Source organism: Elephas maximus, chromosome 4 (genome assembly GCF_024166365.1).
Source record: "Elephas maximus indicus isolate mEleMax1 chromosome 4, mEleMax1 primary haplotype, whole genome shotgun sequence".
Classification (NCBI taxonomy): domain Eukaryota; kingdom Metazoa; phylum Chordata; class Mammalia; order Proboscidea; family Elephantidae; genus Elephas; species Elephas maximus.
In genome coordinates this window covers 79749603-79772300 of record NC_064822.1, presented here as the reverse complement: position 1 = coordinate 79772300, position 22698 = coordinate 79749603, and the positions used below count along the sequence as shown (strand labels likewise).

Sequence of the window (22698 nt, the reverse complement as noted above, 5' to 3'; positions counted from 1 at the left end):
AACACATACCTAGGGTCAAAAACAAAACAGAAAGTTTTTGAAAGGAGAAAGAATTTACACATGTAAAGCACATTTTATTAAAAATTGTTTGCAGAAGTTCCGGAAATTAGAAAACATGGCTTCAAGGTACCCTTTTTCTAAAGCCGTGTTTCCTTGCCTGGCCAATAGTTGGGTTGTAGAAAATGGTCATTGATAGTACAATTTTCCTTCATGATTCTTGTAGAGATGACTGTTCTTTTCCTCTCGGTTAGAAAATTTCTATGTTTTAAAACATATTTCTTCTTTAAAATAAAAAGCACTGCAATACTTAGGAAAATGGACACTGTGCCCAGCATCACAGTTAGTCCCAGATATATATGTCTAGAAGAAGAGAGAAAATCTCAGTTACAATTATTGCAACTACCCAGCTTGAAATCAAATGGAAAAGAAACGTAGTAAGATTTTGGTTTTCTTTAAAAATGAAGATCCAGTGGCTATAAAAGCCCTTTCTATGAGCACACACAGACAGATCACCGAAGGCAATTTGTTAACATAAAGCAATTTCTTAGTAGTACCATCATTTTCAGTTACTACTAAATTACTTAATCGTTTCCATCCTCTGGTAAGTCGTTACCTTAGACTGAGTGACCACACCCCTCTTTGCCCTAAACAACCCCAGTTTGCGTTACTGTTTCCCTAGTGTAATTTTTAATTGTGCCCCTTCACTCCCCAGTGTTCAGGTTTGAATGATAAACCATGTGGTTACTGTCCCTCAGACCTTACCCAAGTTCACTTCATGGGAAAAAACCACATGAAGCAATACTAAGGGGAATCAGTGCTCTCAGGAGAGCAGACTGACTTAATGACCCAGGGATTTAAATCAGTTCCTTCCACGATTAGTCTTTAGTTCCACACTCCGTCAGAAGCACTAAAGTGTGGAAGGAGAGGTTAAATGGGTCATTCTAGTCCCCCTGTAAACACACTCTCAGCCTTTGATTGAGTTGGATTGTCTCTATGTTGAAGTGAATGCAGCCTTAGCGAATGTGAGTAAATCCCAAATTATACTCACAGATCAAGTCCCCTTCAAAGACTAAAATAAGTTTCTCACATAACATCAAAGCCTGTTAAATCACTCAGAGATGATCTGCTCAATTCACATCCAACTTTCATGGATCAGTACCAAGTTTATTTCTCTAGAAAATGCTCCACTTGTAAGTCTAAAAAAAAAACCCTTGCTTTTTAGCCATTGAAGCACTGCTTCAATCAATAAGGGGACTAAATATTTGATGAATTGAACTGAACGGTATCATAGTGAAAAGCCATGCCCTCAACACCAATACCCACTCTCACAAACAGAGGAAACCTTTTACTTTTATGCATTTCAAGTACTGGAATAATTGAACATCAGTTTGGCAATAAAATCCGGACAGATTTAGAGCCAAATCCAACTCTTGCCCAGGGGGATTATATTTGACGTAAATGGTACAGTTTGGCTCAGTTTGAAAAAGAATGGAATTAAACCAAAACTGTGACCTAAATTTAAATGCTTCTGAGTTTCTGGGAATTACTTACCCATTTGTGTGCATAAATTTTCAGATTTCTACTCTCTTCTGGAATTTTATGTCGGATTTAAAAAAAAAAAAGGTTACTCATCTAAAATGGGAGTCAAGATTAGGTATGGGGAATATAAAATCAAAGAACTATCCAAATAACCAAATAATAATACGATCCTATAAAACAGATCACACATTTTAATTCAACTATCCTTCTTCTTACAGGCTGTGAAACTACGTGGGAAACTATCAGCGTTTGCTGCATTGTGCAAACCTGGGATATTGAAGCGGTGAGGCACAGGAACATGTTAGATACGGTACCTGAAAGCATTTGAATCGTATAATCTACAGGATCCTCTACTTCCACATCTTTTAAATCCCCATTTGAGGCATGAAGTGTCAATCAAAACTCCAAAATACACCGGAGCTGGGATGCCTGCTGTGAAAAAACCAAATAATTACTTCCACGAACATATGCATATCTTTTTGGTAATCCTATAATGAATGGTTATCTAGAACCACTTAGTTATAGTCCAATAATTAGTGTTTGGGAGATGAAATGGCATTAACTACATGCTGAAATCTCCAAAGTCTCTCTCTTTACCCCAATCTCTTCTCCTAAACTCCAGTCTCCTGGAATAACTGCCATTTGGTTGCCTCTGGGAATATGTCTCTCAGGCACTTCAAAACTGAACAGAGCTCACCATCTTCCCACCCAGACTTGTCACCCAGTTGCTAAAGTTATAAGTTTGGAAGTCATCTTTGAATCCTCCCACTGTCTATGACTGCCACTACGTTTAATCTGCTCCCAAATCATGTCAACTTTGCCTCCTAGGTATAACAAAAAGTCCCTTATTGTATTTGGCTGCTAGCTTAAAGGTTGACGGTACAAACCCACCCCATGGCACCGTGGAAGAAAGATCTGGTGATCTGCTTCCATAAAGATTACAGCCAAGAAAATCCTACGGAGAAAATCTATTCTGTAACACATAGGGTTGCCATGACTCAGAATCCTCAGTGGCAATGAGTTAGGTTTTGGTTAAGGTATAACTTAAATACATTCTTTTCTATCCATTCCTATCTGCCACTACCTCTGTTCTAATTTAAAGCAACAGCCAATTCATGATTATTCCCACTTCCTTACTTCATCCTCTCCAATCTATTCCTTAGAAAGGTGCTGAATAATTTGTGTAAATAAATGATTTCTCAAGACATTTGTTCTAATACAGAGTTGCTAACTGGCTACTGGGCCCTGCCTACATTTCCAGCCTCATTTCAGACAACATTCAGTGCTTTATAGCTCAGACTCCAACTTCACTGGATTTCTTTCAGTGCTTATAAATGTTCTCCCTCTCGCCTGTATGCCTTCTATAGTTTTCTTTAAAAAAAAAAAAAAATATATATATATATGTATACGTATATTTTTTTTTGGTGAAAATATACACCACAAAACATACACCCTTTCAACAGTATTTACATGTGTGTGAGAAAGGTTACATATATCACATTGTATCACCATTCTTACTGTCTGTTATGGATTGAATTGTGTCCCTCCAAAAATGTGTGTCAACTTGGATAGGCCATGATTCCCAGTATTGTGTGATTGTCCTCCATTTTGTGATCTGATGTAATTTTCCTATGTGTTGTAAATACTAACCCCTATGATGTTAGTGAGGCAGGATTAGAGGCAGTTATGTTAATGAGGCAGGACACACTCTACAGGATTAGGTTGTATGTTAAGTCAATCTCTTTTGAGATATAAAAGAAAGAAAAGCAGGGAGAAGAGGGACCTCATTACCACTAAGCAAGAAGAGCCAGGAGTGGCGTGCTCCCTTTGGACCTGGGGTCCCTGTGCTGAGAAACTCCTGGTCCAGGCGAAGACTGATGACAAGGACTTTCCCCAGAGCCAACAGAGAGGAAGCCTTCCTCTGGAGCTTTCTGAATCCTGACATTTTGAATCCTGACTTCCTTTGGAGCACCCTGAATCCAAACCTCTAGCCTCCTAAACTGTGAGAGAATAAACTTCTCTTTGTTAAAGCCATCTACTTGTGGTATTTTTGTTATAGCAGCACTAGATAAAAAACTAAGATATTGTCTCTATCCGTATTGTTTCATCACCATTAACTTTAAATTCTCTGCCCCTTAAAGTTCTTATCTGTGCTTTAAAGTCTGAGGGTATACATTTCTTAGTTGGAAACACTTTTCCTTTTTCTTTTTTTCTTCTTCTTAATACTGACTCACCCTTTGAATCACAGATTAAATGTTATTCCTTTAGGAAAACCTATTTCTGGACACTCTGAACTGCAGTCATTCCTTTTGCTCTACATCCCATAGCACTTGTACTTCTTTCAAAACATTCAATGCTCCTGCAATGTCTGTTTACTGCCTGCCTTTCCTGCTAGACTACAAGCTCCATGGGGGTATTGAACATGTCTTCCTTACTCATGCTACAAGCCCTAGTCGGTTCTCAATAAATTCTTGTTGACAGTTTAATTCTTCTTTAGGGAACACAAATGTCTCTCTTATACAAATTTAACCACAAGCATATTAATTGATTTCTCATCTTAAATTTATATATGACAGACATCACGTCTAATACCCACTAGGATCTACACAATTGTGGAGATTCAGAGAGATCCTGAACTTTAGAAAGACCAAATTAGATATATTCCACTAGTTTTTGCAGTTTTTATCAAAATATGTTTCATCACGCAGTCTGTTCACAACTCGGTTTTGTATTTTGTATGTCAAACTGGCGGTCTGTTAATATTTGTTCTTTAGTCTGCCCAGGATTTTTTTTTTTTTTTTTAAATTAGTAGCCAATATTTAAAAGCCAGGAGATATCACATAAAAACCCAGATTTCTGGATGCTCTTAAAAGGTTTGATATCTGGTAGTCCATGTTAATAGTTGGCTAGAGCTGTTACCATGGCCTAACAGACATCACTCGCTACCCTCCACGTAGAGAAGTTCACTCTCCAGCTGCATACAGCTTCTTCACTGAACTTCTTTACTTGATTTACATCAGCTGCCTGGAACTTTTTGGCATTTGAGATTTTAGCCTTTCTTTTTTTAATGTATGTTGCCTTCTGTTAGAAAACTGCTTTGTATGCTTAAATAGAATAAAATCATCTCATTGAATTTTTAAAATTGTCAAGGAATAGTTATGATGCCTATAAGTTTCAGGTACAAAGTGTCAGTCAAAAAAGTGTTATTCTTTAATAACAAATGGAACATATTTTAAAATATTTTCTATTTAAAGTACTATGGAAATAGATTCCACATAACTTTTGATTCAATCAAGAATCATCAATTAAACTTTGGGTGAAAGATTTTTGGGAAACAGAATATTCACATGGTCTCAAAGTATCACATCACACAGTACTTATTAATTACAAAATGAATTTTATAATAGAGAAAACTGGCAGAAATCACCTCCACCAAAACATCAAACTTAAAATCTCCAATGATTGCAAAGGCTAAACTTACGTGTTTCCTGATGGGATATACTGAGAAACACACAATATCACCTGTGTAGTATTCTTGCCAAAAATATTTAATCTGAATATAATTAAACATGAACCAACAGGAAAATCCAAATGGTGGGGTATTTTACAAAACAATTGGCTCTGCCTTTTGAGAAATGAAGTATCACAAAAGATAACAAAAGATCAGGGGATTGCTGAACATTAAAAAAAAACAAGATAACTAACTAAATGCAATGTGTGATCCTTAATTGAATTTTGGATCAAAAAAAATTATCTTCTCAATAAAAACTAAAAAAAAAATTTATTCTTACTTCTGTAGACTTTATTTGCGATTTTTCTATAAAGGATAATTTTCCTTCTTTGATTATTTGATTCCTTTGAAAAATAGTGAATTGTAGAAAGGCAGGGTGATTCTTTCCCTTTATCAATTTTAAGCAAAACAAGTTAGTGCCCCAATGTTCTCCAAATTTTTTTAAGTATCATGTAAACTTTTTAGACATTTGATGTATTTCAGTGTACAGCAGCCATTATTATTATTTGTTTTGTTTCTCAATTATCTTGCCTTAGGCCAATCTCCTCAAATTGGTTATTTACATTTTTGACATGTTCCTATTAGTCTGTGATAGCTTTCTCACTTTTCAGCCCCAAAAGATGTCCTATAGCATCTTATGTATTTAAATCAGTACGAGACCTTGAATCCATCATTCTCCAAGGTGTCATTATTGCTTTATTGGGAAATCATATTTAATATCACAGATGGAGTTCTATGGGTGCTCATTTCTTCTTGGTTACCATACCTCCTACTTTTTTCAGGAGACAGAGCTATAAAATATGCATTAGTTTAAAATAAAAAAATGAATTCATATTAATATTTTAAATTCAAATTTAAGAATTGGTTTTACTGAATTATTTTACTGTATACTTTTACCACTTTTTTATTTTGCTGAAAATAGTAACACCTAATGATATTAATAAAACATTTTATTTACTTTATATTAAAATATACAATTGTCTCAACCTAACAGAACCAGTGTTAGTACTAAGGACAAGATTATAAATACACTTAAGCCATGAGGATTTGGTAAAAATGTTATTTTTTAAAGTTTTGAAGGCTTTTTTTGGGAGGGTATGGTTATGTCATCAATACAATATACAGCTAGTTTTAGATTTGTTTTTTAACGATTTCTTTGTTACTTTTAAATTTGTTTTTTTTTTAAATTATATCAGAATTTTACATAATTTAAAATTATATAACAAGTTACTATATAAAGTCTCTATTCTATCCTATCCTCTACTTCCTCTTCTCTTTTTCTGATATGGGTAACTAAATCTTTATTAGTTATTAGTTTATACTTCTGTTGTTTCTTTCTTTAAATAAGAGCAAATACCTTTGTATGTGTGTATAGTATTTCCACCTTCCCACACTTTTTATGCAAAAGGTATTTGCAGAGTGATGAATCACTTTTATTTGGCCTTTCTAGCCATGGTCTTGTAACTTCCACTAAATGATTGAGTGGGACTATGCAAATAAGGTGCTTGTGGCATGTCGAGAAGATTGGACAGCCTGCTAATAATGTATATAAGGTGCATGGCACCCTAACAAGGGGATTGGTCAGTTTTGCATCCCACTAGACTGAAAATGGCCCACCCCAGAGGTGGAAATGGGGGACCTCATTACCAGCAAGAAGAGCTGGAGGTGGAGCGCATACTTTGGATCCAGGTTCCCTGCACTGAGAACCTCCTAGACCCAGGGAGACAGAGAGGAAGCTGTAACACCAGAGATGGCACAAGACGTCAAGAAGCAGTGGCAGAGAAACAGGGGCAGCAGAACCAGGAGACCAGCACAAGAGGGCACAGTGGACTTCCCAGCCCACTGAGCAAGGTGGTTACAGTTGGCTTGCTGACCCTTGGAGTGATGGAGCTGAGTGCCTTTGGGCAGGAGGCTTCCTGGCAGAGTGGGTTACCTCTGGGCACTTATCAGCAGAGCTAAAGAGATTTGTATCACTTGCCAGAGGAGGGAAGAGGCCAGCCTGAGAGGCCCAGGGACTGAGGGAGAGGCCTGCATGTGGGCACAGCTGAGAATCTGTCCTGACCAAAAAACTGTATCCTGAGTCATTCCTGATCCTGAATTGTAACCCTTTTAATTCCCTAATAAATGAATAAACTCCATAATCGTATGGTCTGTGAGTTCTCCGTGGGCACTGCAATGAATTATCGAGCCCAGCAGAGACGTAGTGAGTACTGCAGGGGAAATGGCTGGTGTCAGAACTGGTAAAAAAGATTGGAGAGAGGAGATATGTCTGACCCCTGCCTCATAGGAATCAGCCTGGGGCTATTGTTCTTGATTCTCCTTCCCTTTTGTGAAGCTAGAGAAGGACAGATGCCCCCACCATGCCATTTTTACAGTATTATGGTACAAAATTGCTCTGCATTTTGCTTCTTTTCACTTAATACTATACACCGGAGATCCCTTGGTAAAATTATCGATTTTCCCCATTCCTACTCACAGCTGCGTAGTATTCTATTATGTGGACTTACCACAGTGTAGGAAGAAGGACCCGGCAGTCTACTTCTGAAAAGAGTTAGCTAGTGAAAGCCTTATGAATAGCAGCAGAACATTGTCTGTTATAGCACTGGAAGATGAGCCCCCCAGGTTGGAAGGCACTCAAAAGAAGACTGGGGAAGAGCTGCCTCCTCAAAGTAGAGTCGACCTTAATGATGTGGAAACAAAGAAGAAGGATCGGTAATTGGAAAGTATGGCCTTGGAGATAGAAACAATGCCGGAGATCAAATGATAGAATTTTGCAAGACCAACAACTTCTTCATTGCAAATACCTTCTTTCACCAAAATGAACAGCAACTATACACATGGACCTTGCCAGATTGAACACACAGGAGTCAAATTGACTACATCTGTGGAAAAAGACAATGGAAAAGCTCAATATCATCAGTCAGAATAAGACCAGGGTCTGACCGTGGAACAAACCAACAATTGCTCATATGCAAGTTCAAGCTGAAACTGAAGAAAATCAGAACAAGTCCACGAGAACCAAAATACGACCTTGAGTATATCCCACTTGAATTTAGAGACCATCTCAAGAATAGATTTGATGTGTTGAACACTAGTGACCAAAGACTAGGTGAGTTGTGGAAGGACATCATACATGAAGAAAGCAAGTGGCCATTGAAAATACAGGAAAGAAAGAAATGACCAAGGTGGATGTCAGAGGAGAATGTGAAACTTGCTCACAAACGTCGAGCAGCTAAAGCAAAAGGAAGAAATGATGAAGTAAAAGAACTGAACAGAAGATTTCAAGGGGTGGCTCGAGAAGACAAAGTAATTATAATGGTATGTGCAAAGAGCTGGAGATAGAAAACCAAAATGGAAGAACATGTTTGGCATTTCTCATGCTGAAAGAACCAAAATAAAAATTCAGACCTTGAGTTGCAATAGTGAAGGATTCTATGGGGAAAATATTAAACGACACAGAAAGCATCAAAAGATGGTGGAAGGAATACACAGAGTCATTGTAGCAAAAGTCGATATTCAACCATTTCAAGAGGTAGCATATGATCAGGAACCTATGGTACTGAAGGAAGAGGTCCAAGCTGTGCTGAAGGCATTCGTGAAGGGCAAGGGTGCAGGAATTGATGAAATATCAATTGAGATGTTTCAACAAATGGATGTGGCGCTGGAGGTGCTCGCTCGTCTATGCCAAGAAATATGGAAGATGGTTTTCTGGCAACTGACTGGAAGAGATTCATATTTATGCCTATTCCCAAGAAAGGTGATCTAAGTGAATGAAGAAATTATAAAACTATATTATTAATATCACATGCAAGCAAAATTTCTATGAAGATCATTCAAAAATGGCTGCAGCAGTATATCGACAGGGAATTGCTAGAAATTCAGGCCAGTTTCAGAAAAGGACGTGGAACCAGGTATATCATTGCTGATGTCAGATGGATCCTGGCTGAAAGCAGAGAATACCAGAAGGATGTGTACTTTGTTTTATTGACTATGCAAAGGCATTTGACTATGTGGATCACAACAAATTATGGATAACATTGTGAAGGATGGGAATTCCAGAACACTTAATGGTGCTCATGAGGAACCTTTACATAGATCAAGAGGCAGTTGATCAGACAGAACAAGGGGATACTGAGTGGTTTAAAGTCAGGAAAGGTGTGCGTCAGGGTTGTATTCTTTCACCATACCTATTCAATCTGTAGGCTGAGCAAATAATTCAAGAAGGTAGACTACATGAAGAAGAACGTGGCATCAGGATTGGAGGAAGACTCGTTAACAACCTGCGTTATGCAGATGACACAACCTTGATTGCTGAAGATGAAGAGGACTTGAAGCACTTACTAATGAAGATCAGAGACCACAGCCTTCAGTATGGATTGTACCTCAACATAAAGAAAACAAAAATCCTCACAACTGGACCAAGGAGCAACATCATGATAAACGGAGAAAAGATTGAAGTTGCCAAGGATTTCATTTTACTTGGATCCGCAATCAACAGCCATGGAAGCAACAGTCAAGAAATCAAATGATGCATTGCATTGGGCAAATCTGCTGTAAAGGACCTCTTTATAGTGTTGAAAAGGAAAGATGTCACCTTGAAGACTAAGGTGCACCTGACCCAAGCTGGACAATGAATAAGGAAGGAGGAAGGATTGACACCTTTGAATTGTGGTGTTGGTGAAGAATATTGAATATACCATGGACTGCAAAAAGAACAAATAAATCTGTCTTGGAAGAAGTACAACCAGAATGCTCCTTAGAAGCAAGGATGGCGAGACTGCGTCTTACGTGCTTTGGACATGTTGTCAGGAGGGATCAGTCCCTGGAGAGGGTCATCATGGTTGGCAAAGTACAGGGTCAGTGGAAAAGAGGAAGACTCTCAATGAGGTGGATTGACACAGTGGTTGCAACAATGAGCTCAAGCATAACAAGGACTGTGAGGATGGCTCAGGACCAGGCAGTGTTTCGTTCTGTTGTGCATTGGGTCGCTATGAGTCGGACCCGATTCCACGGCACCTAACACAACAACACCACAGTGTGATCAGTAAGACTCATACTGATGGACATTTATACTGCCGGTAGTCTTTTGCTATTACATATAATACTACGATTATCAGACTTATGAATAAGAAGTAGACTTATTTCATAATATGTCTAGCAGATTTTTGGTATTAATTCCTGGAAGTGGTATTGCTGAGTGAAAAGGTAAATTCACTCGTAATTTTGCTAGTTATTGCCAAATAACTCACTGGAGGAATGGCACCATTTCCCCAACAGCAATAGGTAAAAATATCTGCTTTCCCATACATTGTGAATAAAGTTTGGTAATTTGCCTATCTGATAAGTAAGAAATGGGATCTTGGTATCGTTTTCATTTGTACTTTTCTTATGAGTTTGGGCATCTTTTACTATGTTTAAAGACATTTACATTTCTTTCTGCATGAAGTGGCTGTTTAAATCTTTTACCTATATTGCTATTTGATTGCTAGTTGTTTTCTTCTCAATATTTAGGAGCTCTCTTCTATAATAGGGATATTAGCCATTTGTGTATTAGATAAGTTCCAAACTTTTTCCCAGTTTATCATTTTCTTTTTAACTTTGTTTATGATATTTTTTCCATTTTGAAATATATTTTTATGGAATCAATTTTTTGATTAATTTCTTTTACTTGAATTATTTTTTGCAGTATATTATAGATTACATCAATATTCCCATGGAGAGGTAGATATAAAGGCCAATACCTATCAGGAATATACTTCAGGCTCAATAATCTGACATTTTTCTAGGTAAGCCCTATGCTATATGGCATAAACTTCTGTTTTTTTTTTTTTCTTTTTTGTTGTTGCTTCTACAATTTTATCGGGATTATTTTGTATCTGGATACATTTTATAGCCATTTATGTGAAGATCTATAGTAAATCAAGTTTAATTTCAAATATTTAAAGCTCTGAGTTTGTTTTTATTCCCAGGCAGTTTTTGTTTGTCAAATTGTGGAGGAGCATCCTCAATTATTTTGCTTTTTCCTTTAGAATATAAACTCCTTAAGGACACAAAGTTATCTGTCTCATTCACTCTGCTTTTCCGTGGGTTTTAACCATTGCACACCAAAAAACTTTGTAGTTAGAGAAAACATTTCAATTACATTTAAAAGATTCACCAACTTAAAACCATAGTGCTTTGATTATTTGAATAATCTTATCTTTTCCACCTTATGACATATCCTAGAGGTAAGCATTGAATATAGCTGAAAAGAACTTCTTCCATTTAATTAACTGAAAGTCATATTTAGACTTCAGCATTTTTTTTTTTCTGCTTTCCTCTCAGAGGGCTCTCCCATAATATCAATGGGTTTTTTGACAACAGACCGGTGCTGAAAGAGGCAAGATTGCTAAACAAAAATTGTCATTACTCTCATCGAATCACTTTATTATATCATAGCCACTGTATCAACATTCAATAAATATTTCTAGAACAAAGAAAGAGATGAGTGAAAAAAAGGGAGAGTAGGAAGGAAGGAAAGGAGGAGGATGGGATGAAAGGATTTAACCATCTGCATAATTAATTATGAATGGTAACTGTCATGGATGGAATTGTGTCCCCCAAAAATATATGTCAACTTGGCTAGGCCATGATTCCTAGTATTGTGTTGTTGTCCTTCATTTTGTGATCTGATGTAATTGTCCTCCATTTTGTGGTATTGTGTAATTATCCTCTATTTTACGTTTCATAAATCCTAAACCTCTATATATTAATGAGGTAGGATTAGTGTGGGTTATATCTTGAGTCACACCCTTACTGATGGGCATGACTCAAGTCACACCCTTACTCAAGTCACACCCTTGCTTGAGTCACATCTTTTATGCTATTAAAAAAAAAAAAAAACTGTTGCCTTCAAGTTGATTCTGACTCATAGTGACCCTATAAGACAGAGTAGAATTGCCCCATAGGGTTTCCAAGGAGCAGTTGGTGGATTTGAACCTTTGACTTTTTGGTTAACAGCTGAGTTTTTAACCAAAAGGAGAGAGAAATAAAGGCCGGGAGCAGAGTATGTCCTTTTGACTCAGGATTCCTCCACTAAGAACCTCCTAGACCCAGGGGAAGATTGATGCCAAGACACATGGAGATCTCTAAGGAATGCCGGGCCCACAGATGTTGAAAGGAGACAAGGATCTTCCCTCAGAGCCAACAGAGAGAGAAAGCCTACCCCTAGAGCTGGTGCCCTGTATTTGGACTTCTAGTCTCCTAAGCTGTGAAAGAATAAATTTCTGTTTGTTAAAGCTGCCCACTTGTGGCATTTCTGTTATAGCAGCACTAGATAGCTAAGACAGTGATTACGTAAAATTATTTCTTAAAGTATTTGAAATACACTTCAGATGGCTACTGTAAATTAAAGCATAGATTATACTTACCAAGGACTCTTATTGCTAAGGTGTAGATACCCAGGGCAAAAGATTTAAGTTGTGGCTTAATGCACCTAAAAGCAACAAAAGCACTATTATAAAAAAATATATATAGTCAATTAAAACAAATAGAAATGCTAGCGATAATCTCCTTAACACACGTGAAATTATGGTAGTATTCAAGTAGTGTTTATGGAGTAGTGAATAGTGTAGTAGTGTGTTAGGCATACCCAAAACCAAACCCCTCACCATTGAGTCAATTCTGACTCATAGCGACCATATAGGACAGAGCAGAACTGTCCCATAGGGTTTCTAAGGAGTGGCTGGTGGATTTGAACCGCTGACCTTTGGTTAGCTGCCGAGCTCTTAACAACCAGAGCTTCTCCGACTCATATAAAAATAGGGACAGCAAAATGTGTAAAAGCCATGCTCTATTACATGTAACGCTTCAAAGAGTTTACAGTTAATATGTCTAGAAGGTAAATCACCATTACTTGACATATTTGAATGGTGTTGGGCAAAATAAAATCATAAATTTAATTAGCTAAATAACAAGTACATGAAAAATAATTTCTAGGAAATTTCAAGAATTTGAAGTAACAATAAACAATAACCTATAACCAGTTTTTGTGACTTTTCATTTAAAAACACAGGACGCAATTGAGCTGAGTAATTACTGTGGCATGCTGAGGGTTTGTGCTGCATAGAGGGGACCTGATTTTATCAGCTAAGCGCAAGCACATATGAAATAATAAAAGCATGATTAATACAGTTGTATAACTTTAACCGATTGGCCTCTGGATTAAAATACTAACAGTCATGCTGATATATAATTATTGCCGAGTGTTAACTATGGTACTAAGTACTTCGTATGTATTATCGCATTTAATCTCTGTTTTTTTTTTTTTTTTTAAAGATGCAAAAATTACAACTTTCCTCATTCAACCCAAGGGAGTTCTTCAGACATCAAACTCTACTAGGGGACGTTTGGGAGACTGGTGGTAAGAATGGCAGCCTGACCCTATTTGGCTCAGGTGGTTACTTAGCAAGTATAAGAAGGTGTTGAAGAAATGACCACCTACGAAGAATAACACTGGTCTTGGAACTCTAGGGCAGTGCTTTCTCATCTTTCCAAACCCCATGCTTCCATTCGTAAACACAAACATCTCACGTTCTCCCTAAACCCTTTGAGAATAACATACTTACAGAAATTAGATTCTATTTTCTGTTTATCTTTACTAACCAATTTCCGTAGTACATACTATAGAAATTAGAGATGAATACAATATTTTTGATTAGTGTTAGTAATCCCTGTATGTAGGAATTAATTTAAAAATCATCCAATTCATCTTATAAAAGACTGATTTCCAATCAAACGTGCCTTTTAATGCTTAATATTTTTTTCAAAATCTATAATAATTTAGGTTATTTTGGTCAACTGCATAATAGTAATATCTGAAAAGCTAATTCAATCAGGAAAAAAATTGTCATGGAGAATCCTGGTTATAAAATCAGTATTTTTAAAATCAGCATTTTAAAACTTGAATTTATATACATTATTTATAGAGATGTGTATAATAGGTTAATCATAAAAATGTTCATGAATAAACTTTATTACAATAGGAGAAAATTCTAGAGGGAAGCTGAATGAAGACGTAAAGACAAGGAAAAAAAGAAAAGATGTTACATTTTTGCCTGTTAAAGATCTTTACACATAATTTTTAATTGAGTGATGCTGGTTATTCAATCAGTATGTTTTTTAGATACCATGGAATACATTTAAAAGAGGGACTTAATCATTATATTTTTAAATGTAAATATTTATAATATACCAGAAATCAATGAGTAGCTACCATTCAAATTTATGATAAAAATCTTTAGATATTAATTTCAAAATATGCAAAGGAGTACTTAGTTTTTAAATTCTTTTAGGGCATAACAAAAAAAAAGGTTTGAAGTCATTGGCATACTATTCAAGGATAAGGATCCTCAGCTACTTCAATAGCCGTAAAATGCCCACAGATAATTCCAATCAGGGCGAGAATATATAGAAAAAATAATAGCTTATCTATAAAAGCAACAAATGTAAAACATTGTATTAGATTGAGCCTTTAAAGTATCTTAAAAATTGTATCACCCATAAACTCAGTGAAACTCTACTTAATCCAAAACACATTTTATGTATTCTACTTAATAGCATATCACCAGCTTTAGAAAGTAACATACCATATTTATTGGCTAAAATGGTATAGGAACTAATGTTGCTCCCTAAACCAGTGGTTCCTAAACATTTTTAACTAAGAAAACATATTAACCACATTTTTTACACAAAAACCTAAAATGGAAACAATAGTGGAACAAAGATGTGAGAATCAAGATGACTTCGAAGAACAGAATTTGAAATCACTGCTCTGGCCAATTATATGACATCGGATATTATACTACATCTTGTATCAGGGTAGGGAAAATCCATGTTCACCTCAGAAGCAATATGTATCCGGGGATGCCACCTAGGGATAAAGTATAAGATGTGATGACTGAAATGACAAGGAAATACAGAAACATTTTGGGACATCCATTATCTTTTTGACATCTGCCCACCATGCCTGAGGAATTTCCTGATTTAGATGCAGCAATTCCCACGCAGGTGCAGTTATAAAACATCTGTAACACAATAGAGAAAGATCCAATTATTGAGGTAACATTTAAATAAAATCGGAGATAAATATTTATTAAAAGATTCCACTGCACAGTACACAGCATTATATAAACCAATGGGGAAGATATTCTTGTCCTGTTCTTTGTTAAAGTATATTTGAGCAAAGTGAATCTATAGACACAAAATTCACTATCCAAACAGCATATGGCTGGTCTATAAGCTGCTGAATCTACAGGAAAAATCCCTCAGCAAATCCTACCTACCTAATCAGCAAAGACTACCACATTCAAATCTAAGCCATCATTATTTCTTGCCTTAATTACTGCAATGGTCTCTTCATGCTCAACCTATTTACTCTCATATTCAGCTGTAGTCTGTTTCCACACAATAACTAATGTAATACTTTAAAATATTAGTCAGATTCCATCACTACCCTCAAATTTCCAATGGCGTGCCATCATGTTTAGTATAAAATCCCAAATCCTTGGAGTGGTTTACAAATTCTACATGATGTAGCTTCTGGATTCCACTCAGATCTCACTGCTAAACATTCTCCCCTCGCTCCCTCTGTTTCAGCTACATGTGTGAGTTCCCATTTTGTCTTTATCAATCCTCAAACATGGAACGTTTGCCCATGCCTCATGGCACCGTTTTCGCTGCCTGGGCAGCTCTTCTAGATAGCTGCCAGTTGGCACTTAGACTTTAAGTCTCTGTTCAGATATTTCATTAGTGAGATGTTCCATGAACGTCCATTCAAAATAATAACACCCCAGATTTAGTTTTCTTCACAATACTTATCACCTTGTTACTATATATTTGTTCATTTATTCTTAAACTATATTTCCTCACTAGAATGTAACTTCCAGGGAGGCAGAAACTGTCTGCTTTGTCACCATTGTACATCTAGAACATAAATAATGTCTGGCACATTTAGACTATATAGTTTGCTAAACAAATGGGCACATTTTGACGATATGACAGAATTTATAGCAGCCAGAAGAGAAATATTTCTGATGCATTTAAACTCAACTAAGTCTAGAATAAGGAGCCCTTGTGTTCTAGTGGTTAAAGCTCTTGGCTTCTAACCAAAAGGTTGTCAATTTGAACCCACCAGCTGCTCCACAGGAGAAAGATGTGGGAGTTTGCTTCCGTAAAGATTTACGGAAACCCTATGGGGCAGTTCTATTCTGTCCTATAGGGTCACTACTAGCCTGAATTGACTCAACGGCAGTGGGTTCAGTTTATTGGTTTGGAAGTCTTGAATAAAAGGAAAGGCAGTCTCATCAGTTTCTTTCTTTGTATTTTATGCATGGATGTGTACATATAATGAGTTGTCATTTTCATCACAGGAAGTTTGTGAATTTCAAAATAAACTATAAAATAAAGCTGGCATTTTCTTTTCCAGAAAGATCCTTTTTGTGTTCAAGCAAAAACCTTTTTATTCCTAATTTGCCACTCACTAGATAATGTGAGTTTAGGCAAGTTCCTCATATCTCAGTAACTCAGTTGTCTCATGAGGCAAATGGGTAAAACGACACCCAATTTCTTGGAGACCACGAGATTTAAATACATTAGAGATAAAATGTAAATAAAAAAAAATATTTTTAAAGCACCTATCTCAGTCCCTGAAATGTAATATATTTAATGAATGCTGGGTCCATTTAGGAAAAATATTCATGCAGTTGTGGACAAAAGGAGTAAACGCAAAAGAAAAAAAATTGTAAAAGAGTTTGGATGAAAACTTGAATTTCACATGGTCGAATTAGCCTTACTCATTGTTGCTACAAGACCTAGCCTTCTAGCTCTTAAAAAATATGTCAAATATGACACAATAAACACAGAGAAAATCAACAAATATTAATCTCTGTGTAGATAGGTTTAAGCACTTATGTTTAGTTGATAAGCATATGTAATTATATGTGTGGTCTGGTTTATAGCTCAAGACTGTCAAAATAAAGGTTGATATCATTAGTCACAAGTAAAAGGTGATCTGACCACTGTGCCTTATATATACAGTGAGTATAAAAACTCAAACCAAACCGATTGCCGCCAAGTGGATTCCAACTAATAACGACCCTGTAGGACAGAATACAACTGTCACATAGGGTTTCCAAGGAGTGGTGGATTTGAACTGCAGACTTTTTCGTTAGCAGTCAAATGCTTAACGACCGCAGCACCAGGGCTCCATAGTGAGTATAAGGGAGAGTACATGTTTGGGACAGGAATGTAAAGGTGTCATTGGTGGGGTGAGTCTGTTAATGACTGAGGTATATAATATCCTTCACGACTGGTTTTCTATCTATATTTCCAACCTCATTTTCCTCCATTCTCACCCATTTGCTGTCTTCCTTATTACACAAAATGGCTTGATCTCTCAGGCACAGCCATTCCAGAACCATTAATCTTCTTACGACCAGGTCCCCGGCACCTGAGACTGGACTCTTTATGCTGGCCACTATTTGTTCTGACCCTTAACCTCCAAGGACCATAAGTCATGGGGTCAGGAGATGTGGGTCAACACATATCTTCTTTAGCTATATGACCTTATACATGGGACTTCCTCATCTCCAGGTTCATAGTTCTTATAAATGAAATCAAAGAAAGACCAGATAGTTACAAAAGCTACTTCCAGTTTATGATTCTAATTCTTACCCCAATTCATTTGACAAACCTAGTTTCAATAGCAATGGTTATACATTTCCTGATTCCGCACAAAAGCGTAAGAGCAGGGTAAGAGCCAGGGCTCCTGCCAGTGCTGGTCAGCTGCCGGGTTGATCCCTGAGTCCCCATAGGGTTGTGTAGTTATATAACAGGCCCCTGGACATAGACTTTAGAGGAGAAGGTTTCTTACAATATTTTTTCCATTCCTGGTGAAGTTTTGACAACCAGCAAGACATGCCGATGCATATGTGATTCCATTTTCACCACACATGGGTTCCCATTTTGTCTCTGAACATTTACATCTTGAGTTGCAATCTGTAAAAAGTGCTTGTTCATTATAAGAGACAGATTTGGTTCTGAAAAGAAATGTAACAGTTAAAATATTACCTCTTAGCAGACAGCACCCTAATATTTTTTAAAACCACGTTTTTGAGTTGAGCAATGTAAGTGGCACTGCCAATAAAGACTGCATTTTGGAAACACAGTTGACATCAGAAATTGATTAAAGAAATGCTAGCTTCTGGTCATTAAATGTGTGTCCATTATTAAACAGCTTTCTCTTAAAAATTATTTTTGAAGGCTTACAACTTTACACAATATCCAGTTCTTGGATTATGGCTTTTACTAGAGTTCACTGCTTCTAGGACATTCTGAAATATTTCTATGCAAATGTCTGTAAAAATGGCTAACAAGGCAAAGAAGTAAAGCAAACTTTTGGAGTAATTTGTGACATGACTTAAATACTCAACTAATGGAATATACATACTCTGTGAGGGTAGTGAGGGTAGGAATTAATTGTTTGATTCACTTCTATTATCTCTAGCACCAAGGACAAGGTCTGGCAGATAATAGGCTAAGAATCGGGATTTCTGGTAAGCCATTCAATCAAAGAAGAATGCTATTCTATTTTGGAGGAAGAAGCTGTCATTTTGCTTCCTAACTCTGAGAGGTATTTCCTATATTGGTTTAAGCCATAATGTCTTAATCAATGTAATATTCCATCTAGTAGGAGAACTGCTATGGGTTTGGTCACTGTTGTGAATTGAATTATGTCCCCCCAAAATACGTGTTGTAAATCCTAACCTCTATGCCTATGGTTATAAACCGTTTGGGAGTGGGTTTTCTTTTTTACGTTAATAAGCCGAATTAGTACAGGATGTATTTTAACTCAATCTCTTTTGAGACATTAAAGAGATTAAATCAGAGATCAGACATGGGGAAAGAGAGATGCAAAGTAACAGGACGGTTGCTCAAGAGTAGAAACTCAGAAGAGACAGAGACTTTCCTCCAGAGCCTACAGAAAGAGAAAGCCTTCCCCTAGAGCCAGCGCCATGAATTTGGACTTCTAGCCTCCTAAACTGTAAGAAATAAATTTCCATTTGTTAAAGCAACCTACTTGTGGTATTTCTGTTATGGCAGTACTAGATAACTAAGACAGTCACCTTGAAAGTAAAAACAAAAGACCTCCGAATGAAAGCGTACTTAACTAGGCCGACAAAAATGTCTAATTCTATTCTGTTCTATAAGCTATTAATTGTTAACTGAGACCACTATAGACATATAGGGCTGAGATCATGGAAGGGTGGAGCTGAAAGGAACATTGGAACAGTCTAGACCAATCTCTCATTTCTCATATCAAGAAAGTTAGGTCCAAAGGGGATATGTTGCTGTTATTAGGTGCCGTGGAGTCGGTTCCAATTCACAGTGACACTACACCCAACAGAACAAACTACTACCCAGTCCTGTGCCACCCTCACAATCATTGCTATGCTTGAGTCCATCATTGCAGCTGCTGTGTCAATCCATCACATTGAGGGTCTTCCTCTTTTTTGCTGATCCTCTACTTTACCAAGCATGATGTCTTTCTCCAGGGACTGGCCCTTCCTGATAAAATGTCGTAAGTATGTAAGATGAAGTCTTGCCATCCTTGCTTCCAAGGCTCACTCTGGCTGTACTACTTGATTGTTCTTCTGGCAGTTCATGGTATATTCAATATTCTTCATCGACACCATAATTCAAAGGCATCAATTCTTCTTAGGTCTTCCTTAATCACTGTCTAGCTTTTGGATGCATATGAGGTGATTTAAAATATCATTGCTTGAGTCAGGGGCACCTTAGTTCTCAAAGTGACATATTTGCTTTTTGATACTTTAAAGAGGTCTTCTGCAGCAGATTTTTGCAATGCAGTAGATCATTTGGTTTCTTAACTGCTGCTTCCATGGGTGTTGATTGTGGATCCAAGTGAAAGAAAATCCTTGACAGCTTCAATCTTTTCTCCATTTATCGCGATGTTGCTTATTGGTCCAATTGTGAGGGTTTTTGTTTTCTTTACATTGAGGTGTAAAACCACACTGAAGGCTCCAGTCTTTGATCTTCATCAATAAGTGCTTCAAGTCTTCTTCACCTTCAGCAAGCAAGGTTGTATCTTCTGCATATTACAGGTCATTAATGACCTTTCCTCCAATCCTGATGCCTTGTTCTTCATATAGTCCACCTTCTCAGATTATTTGGTCAGCATACATATTGAATAGGTATGGTGAGAGGATACAGCCCCGATGCACACTTTTCCAGTCTTTTAACCACACAGTATCGCCTTGTTCTGTTCCAACGGGTGCCTCTTGGTCTATGTACAGGTTCCATATGAGCATAATTAAGTGCTTCTGGAATTCCCATTATTTGCCATGTTATCCATAATTTGTTATGATTCACATAGTCAAATGCCTTTGCATAGTCAATAAAACGTATGTCAACGTCCTTCTGGTAACCTCTGCTTTTGGCCAAGATCCATCTGACATCAGGAAGAGGGTACATGACTTGTTAACTGAGACCACTATAGACACCATAGGGCTGAGATCATAGAAGGCTGGAGCTGGGAGGAACATTGGAAGGAACACTGTTTATTAGTAGCAAACTCTCAGGTAGAACTCCTCCAGTCGCTTATTCTTGTTATTGCAAAGGAAAGATTCCTTTCATTACCGTAACTAAAGTTTGTCTGAAGTGTTGTTGTTGAATGTCCAGAATCAAAATAACTTTCTGGAACAAAGCAACTCAGAATAATCCCTGGAGAGCTTTCTGTTTTATAAAGCCAATTATTTTACATTGCTGAAAGTGAGTTAATTTTATCAACTACAGTGTCTCGAAGGAGACCTGGTTGCACAGTGGTTAAGATGCTTGGCTGCTAACCAAACGGTTGGCATTTCAAACCTACCAGCAGCTCCGTGGGAGAAAGATTTGGCAGAGAGCTTCTGTGAAGATTACAACCTTGGAAACGCTATGGGGCAGTTCTACTCTGTCCTATAGGGGTCTTGAGGCATAAAGTAATTATATACATGTTATATGAGGAATATGTTTACAAAGGAATTGATTTAAAATTTTAATAAGAGGAATGTTTAACAAATATTCCAGAATAGCTATACCCAAATGAGATTTTCTTTCAAAATAGCCATCATGCTGGGAGGTGAGAGATTTTCCCAATGATGACAGCCTTTTCTTTCCTTCATTTTTTTTTTTTTTTGTTGTTGTTGCTTCTTATAGCATATATCTTTGCCATTGTTAAGAATGCTCTTAAAAAACTTGTAAAATTATTTCAAAAGAGGGATTTTTATATATATTTTTAAACAATGACACTATTACTGTAATAGTTATAATCTTTTAAGGTGACTATACTTTGAAGGGGAAAGTATTCACTCATGCAATGAACACATTCTTTTATTTGTTTAAAAATATTTACTCTGTCGTTATATAAGCATACCTTTAATGTGGACCTCAAAATTTTCCTGTTGTCTACTTTTTTTTTTTTTTAATTGTTGTGTTTGGCGTGGAGGAAGCAAAAAAAAAGAAAAAAAATTTTCTTTTTTTTTTTTTGCTTCCTCCACACTTAAAGGTTTTTTGAGGATACAAGTGCGATAATGCAAGCTAAGGTGTCCTGTAAATTGCAAAGCATAAAGTACCGGTGCCCATCTGCCATGAGGATCATAGGGCCAGTTATAAATGCCACGGAGCATCTACTTTCTCCAGAACCTCCTTGTAATTCATGTTTACAACAACCATTTTTAAACTATATTGCTGTCTGTTACTAAAGCAACACTATACTTGGTTAAATCTAACAATGTTGCAGTGATAACTCCCAGAAACCATGATTTATTAACTTTGCATTCACTCATTTTCCTGGACATTTAAAAAAAAAAAAAAATTTTTTTTTTTTTTTTTAAATTATAATTGGTGCTCACTTAACAGCAGGAGAAACCAGCTTAATGAAGGTGATAGAGGTTGGAATATGGAAACAAGACAGATCGATTAGCATGAAGAGACAGGCAGAAAGCAAGAGATCAATCAGCAAGTGAGAAGCAATTGAACTGACAAGAAATGAAACAGTGTCAGGAGTGTTTGCCTTGGAACACAGGCAGAGTTCCAGGCAGTCAGGCAGATGCAATCAGGGAGGTCTGCCTGACACAGAGAAGTTCAATTTCTTTCCTTTTTTTTTTTTTTTAAACAAATAATGGATACGTATATAGATGAAAAGGAGCCCTGGTTGTAGAAAGGTTAATCACTAGGTTGTTAACTGAAAAGCTGTTGGTTCGAACTCATCCAGTAGCCCTGTGAGAGAAAGACCAGGCAATCTGCCTCCATAAAGATTACAGCCAAGAAAACCCTATGGCAAACTTCTACTCTGTCATATGGGTCGCTATGAGTTGGAATCGACTTGATGGACCCCAAGAAAAACAACAGATAGATGAAGAGAGCTGCCTCTGGGAACTTGTGTTCAGAGGTACAGTGATGGAAAGGTCTCTTGAAAGGGGGAAGTCAAAGCGGTTCTGACACAACTCAGACTTGTATTAAGAGAGAATAATTCTGAAAACCAAGATATGTAATCACACACCCATACTAGATGACCTAACTCTGGGAGCATCAACAAATACCCTCCTGAC

General features: G+C 36.9%; 1 protein-coding gene across 1 annotated transcript in view; it reads right to left on the bottom strand.

The window, feature by feature from the left end:
* Window positions 1-14: 14 nt before the first annotated feature.
* The window catches only part of SLCO1C1 (solute carrier organic anion transporter family member 1C1), a 54153-nt gene continuing 31469 nt past the window's right edge, over window positions 15-22698 (bottom strand). The window contains exons 11-15 of the mRNA XM_049882597.1: window positions 17961-18126; window positions 14930-15114; window positions 12460-12524; window positions 1854-1971; window positions 15-360 (exon numbers count right to left, since the gene is read on the bottom strand). Coding sequence (XP_049738554.1) covers window positions 138-360; window positions 1854-1971; window positions 12460-12524; window positions 14930-15114; window positions 17961-18126 — 757 coding nt within the window. The 3' untranslated portion in view covers window positions 15-137. The remainder of the gene's footprint in view (window positions 361-1853; window positions 1972-12459; window positions 12525-14929; window positions 15115-17960; window positions 18127-22698) is intronic.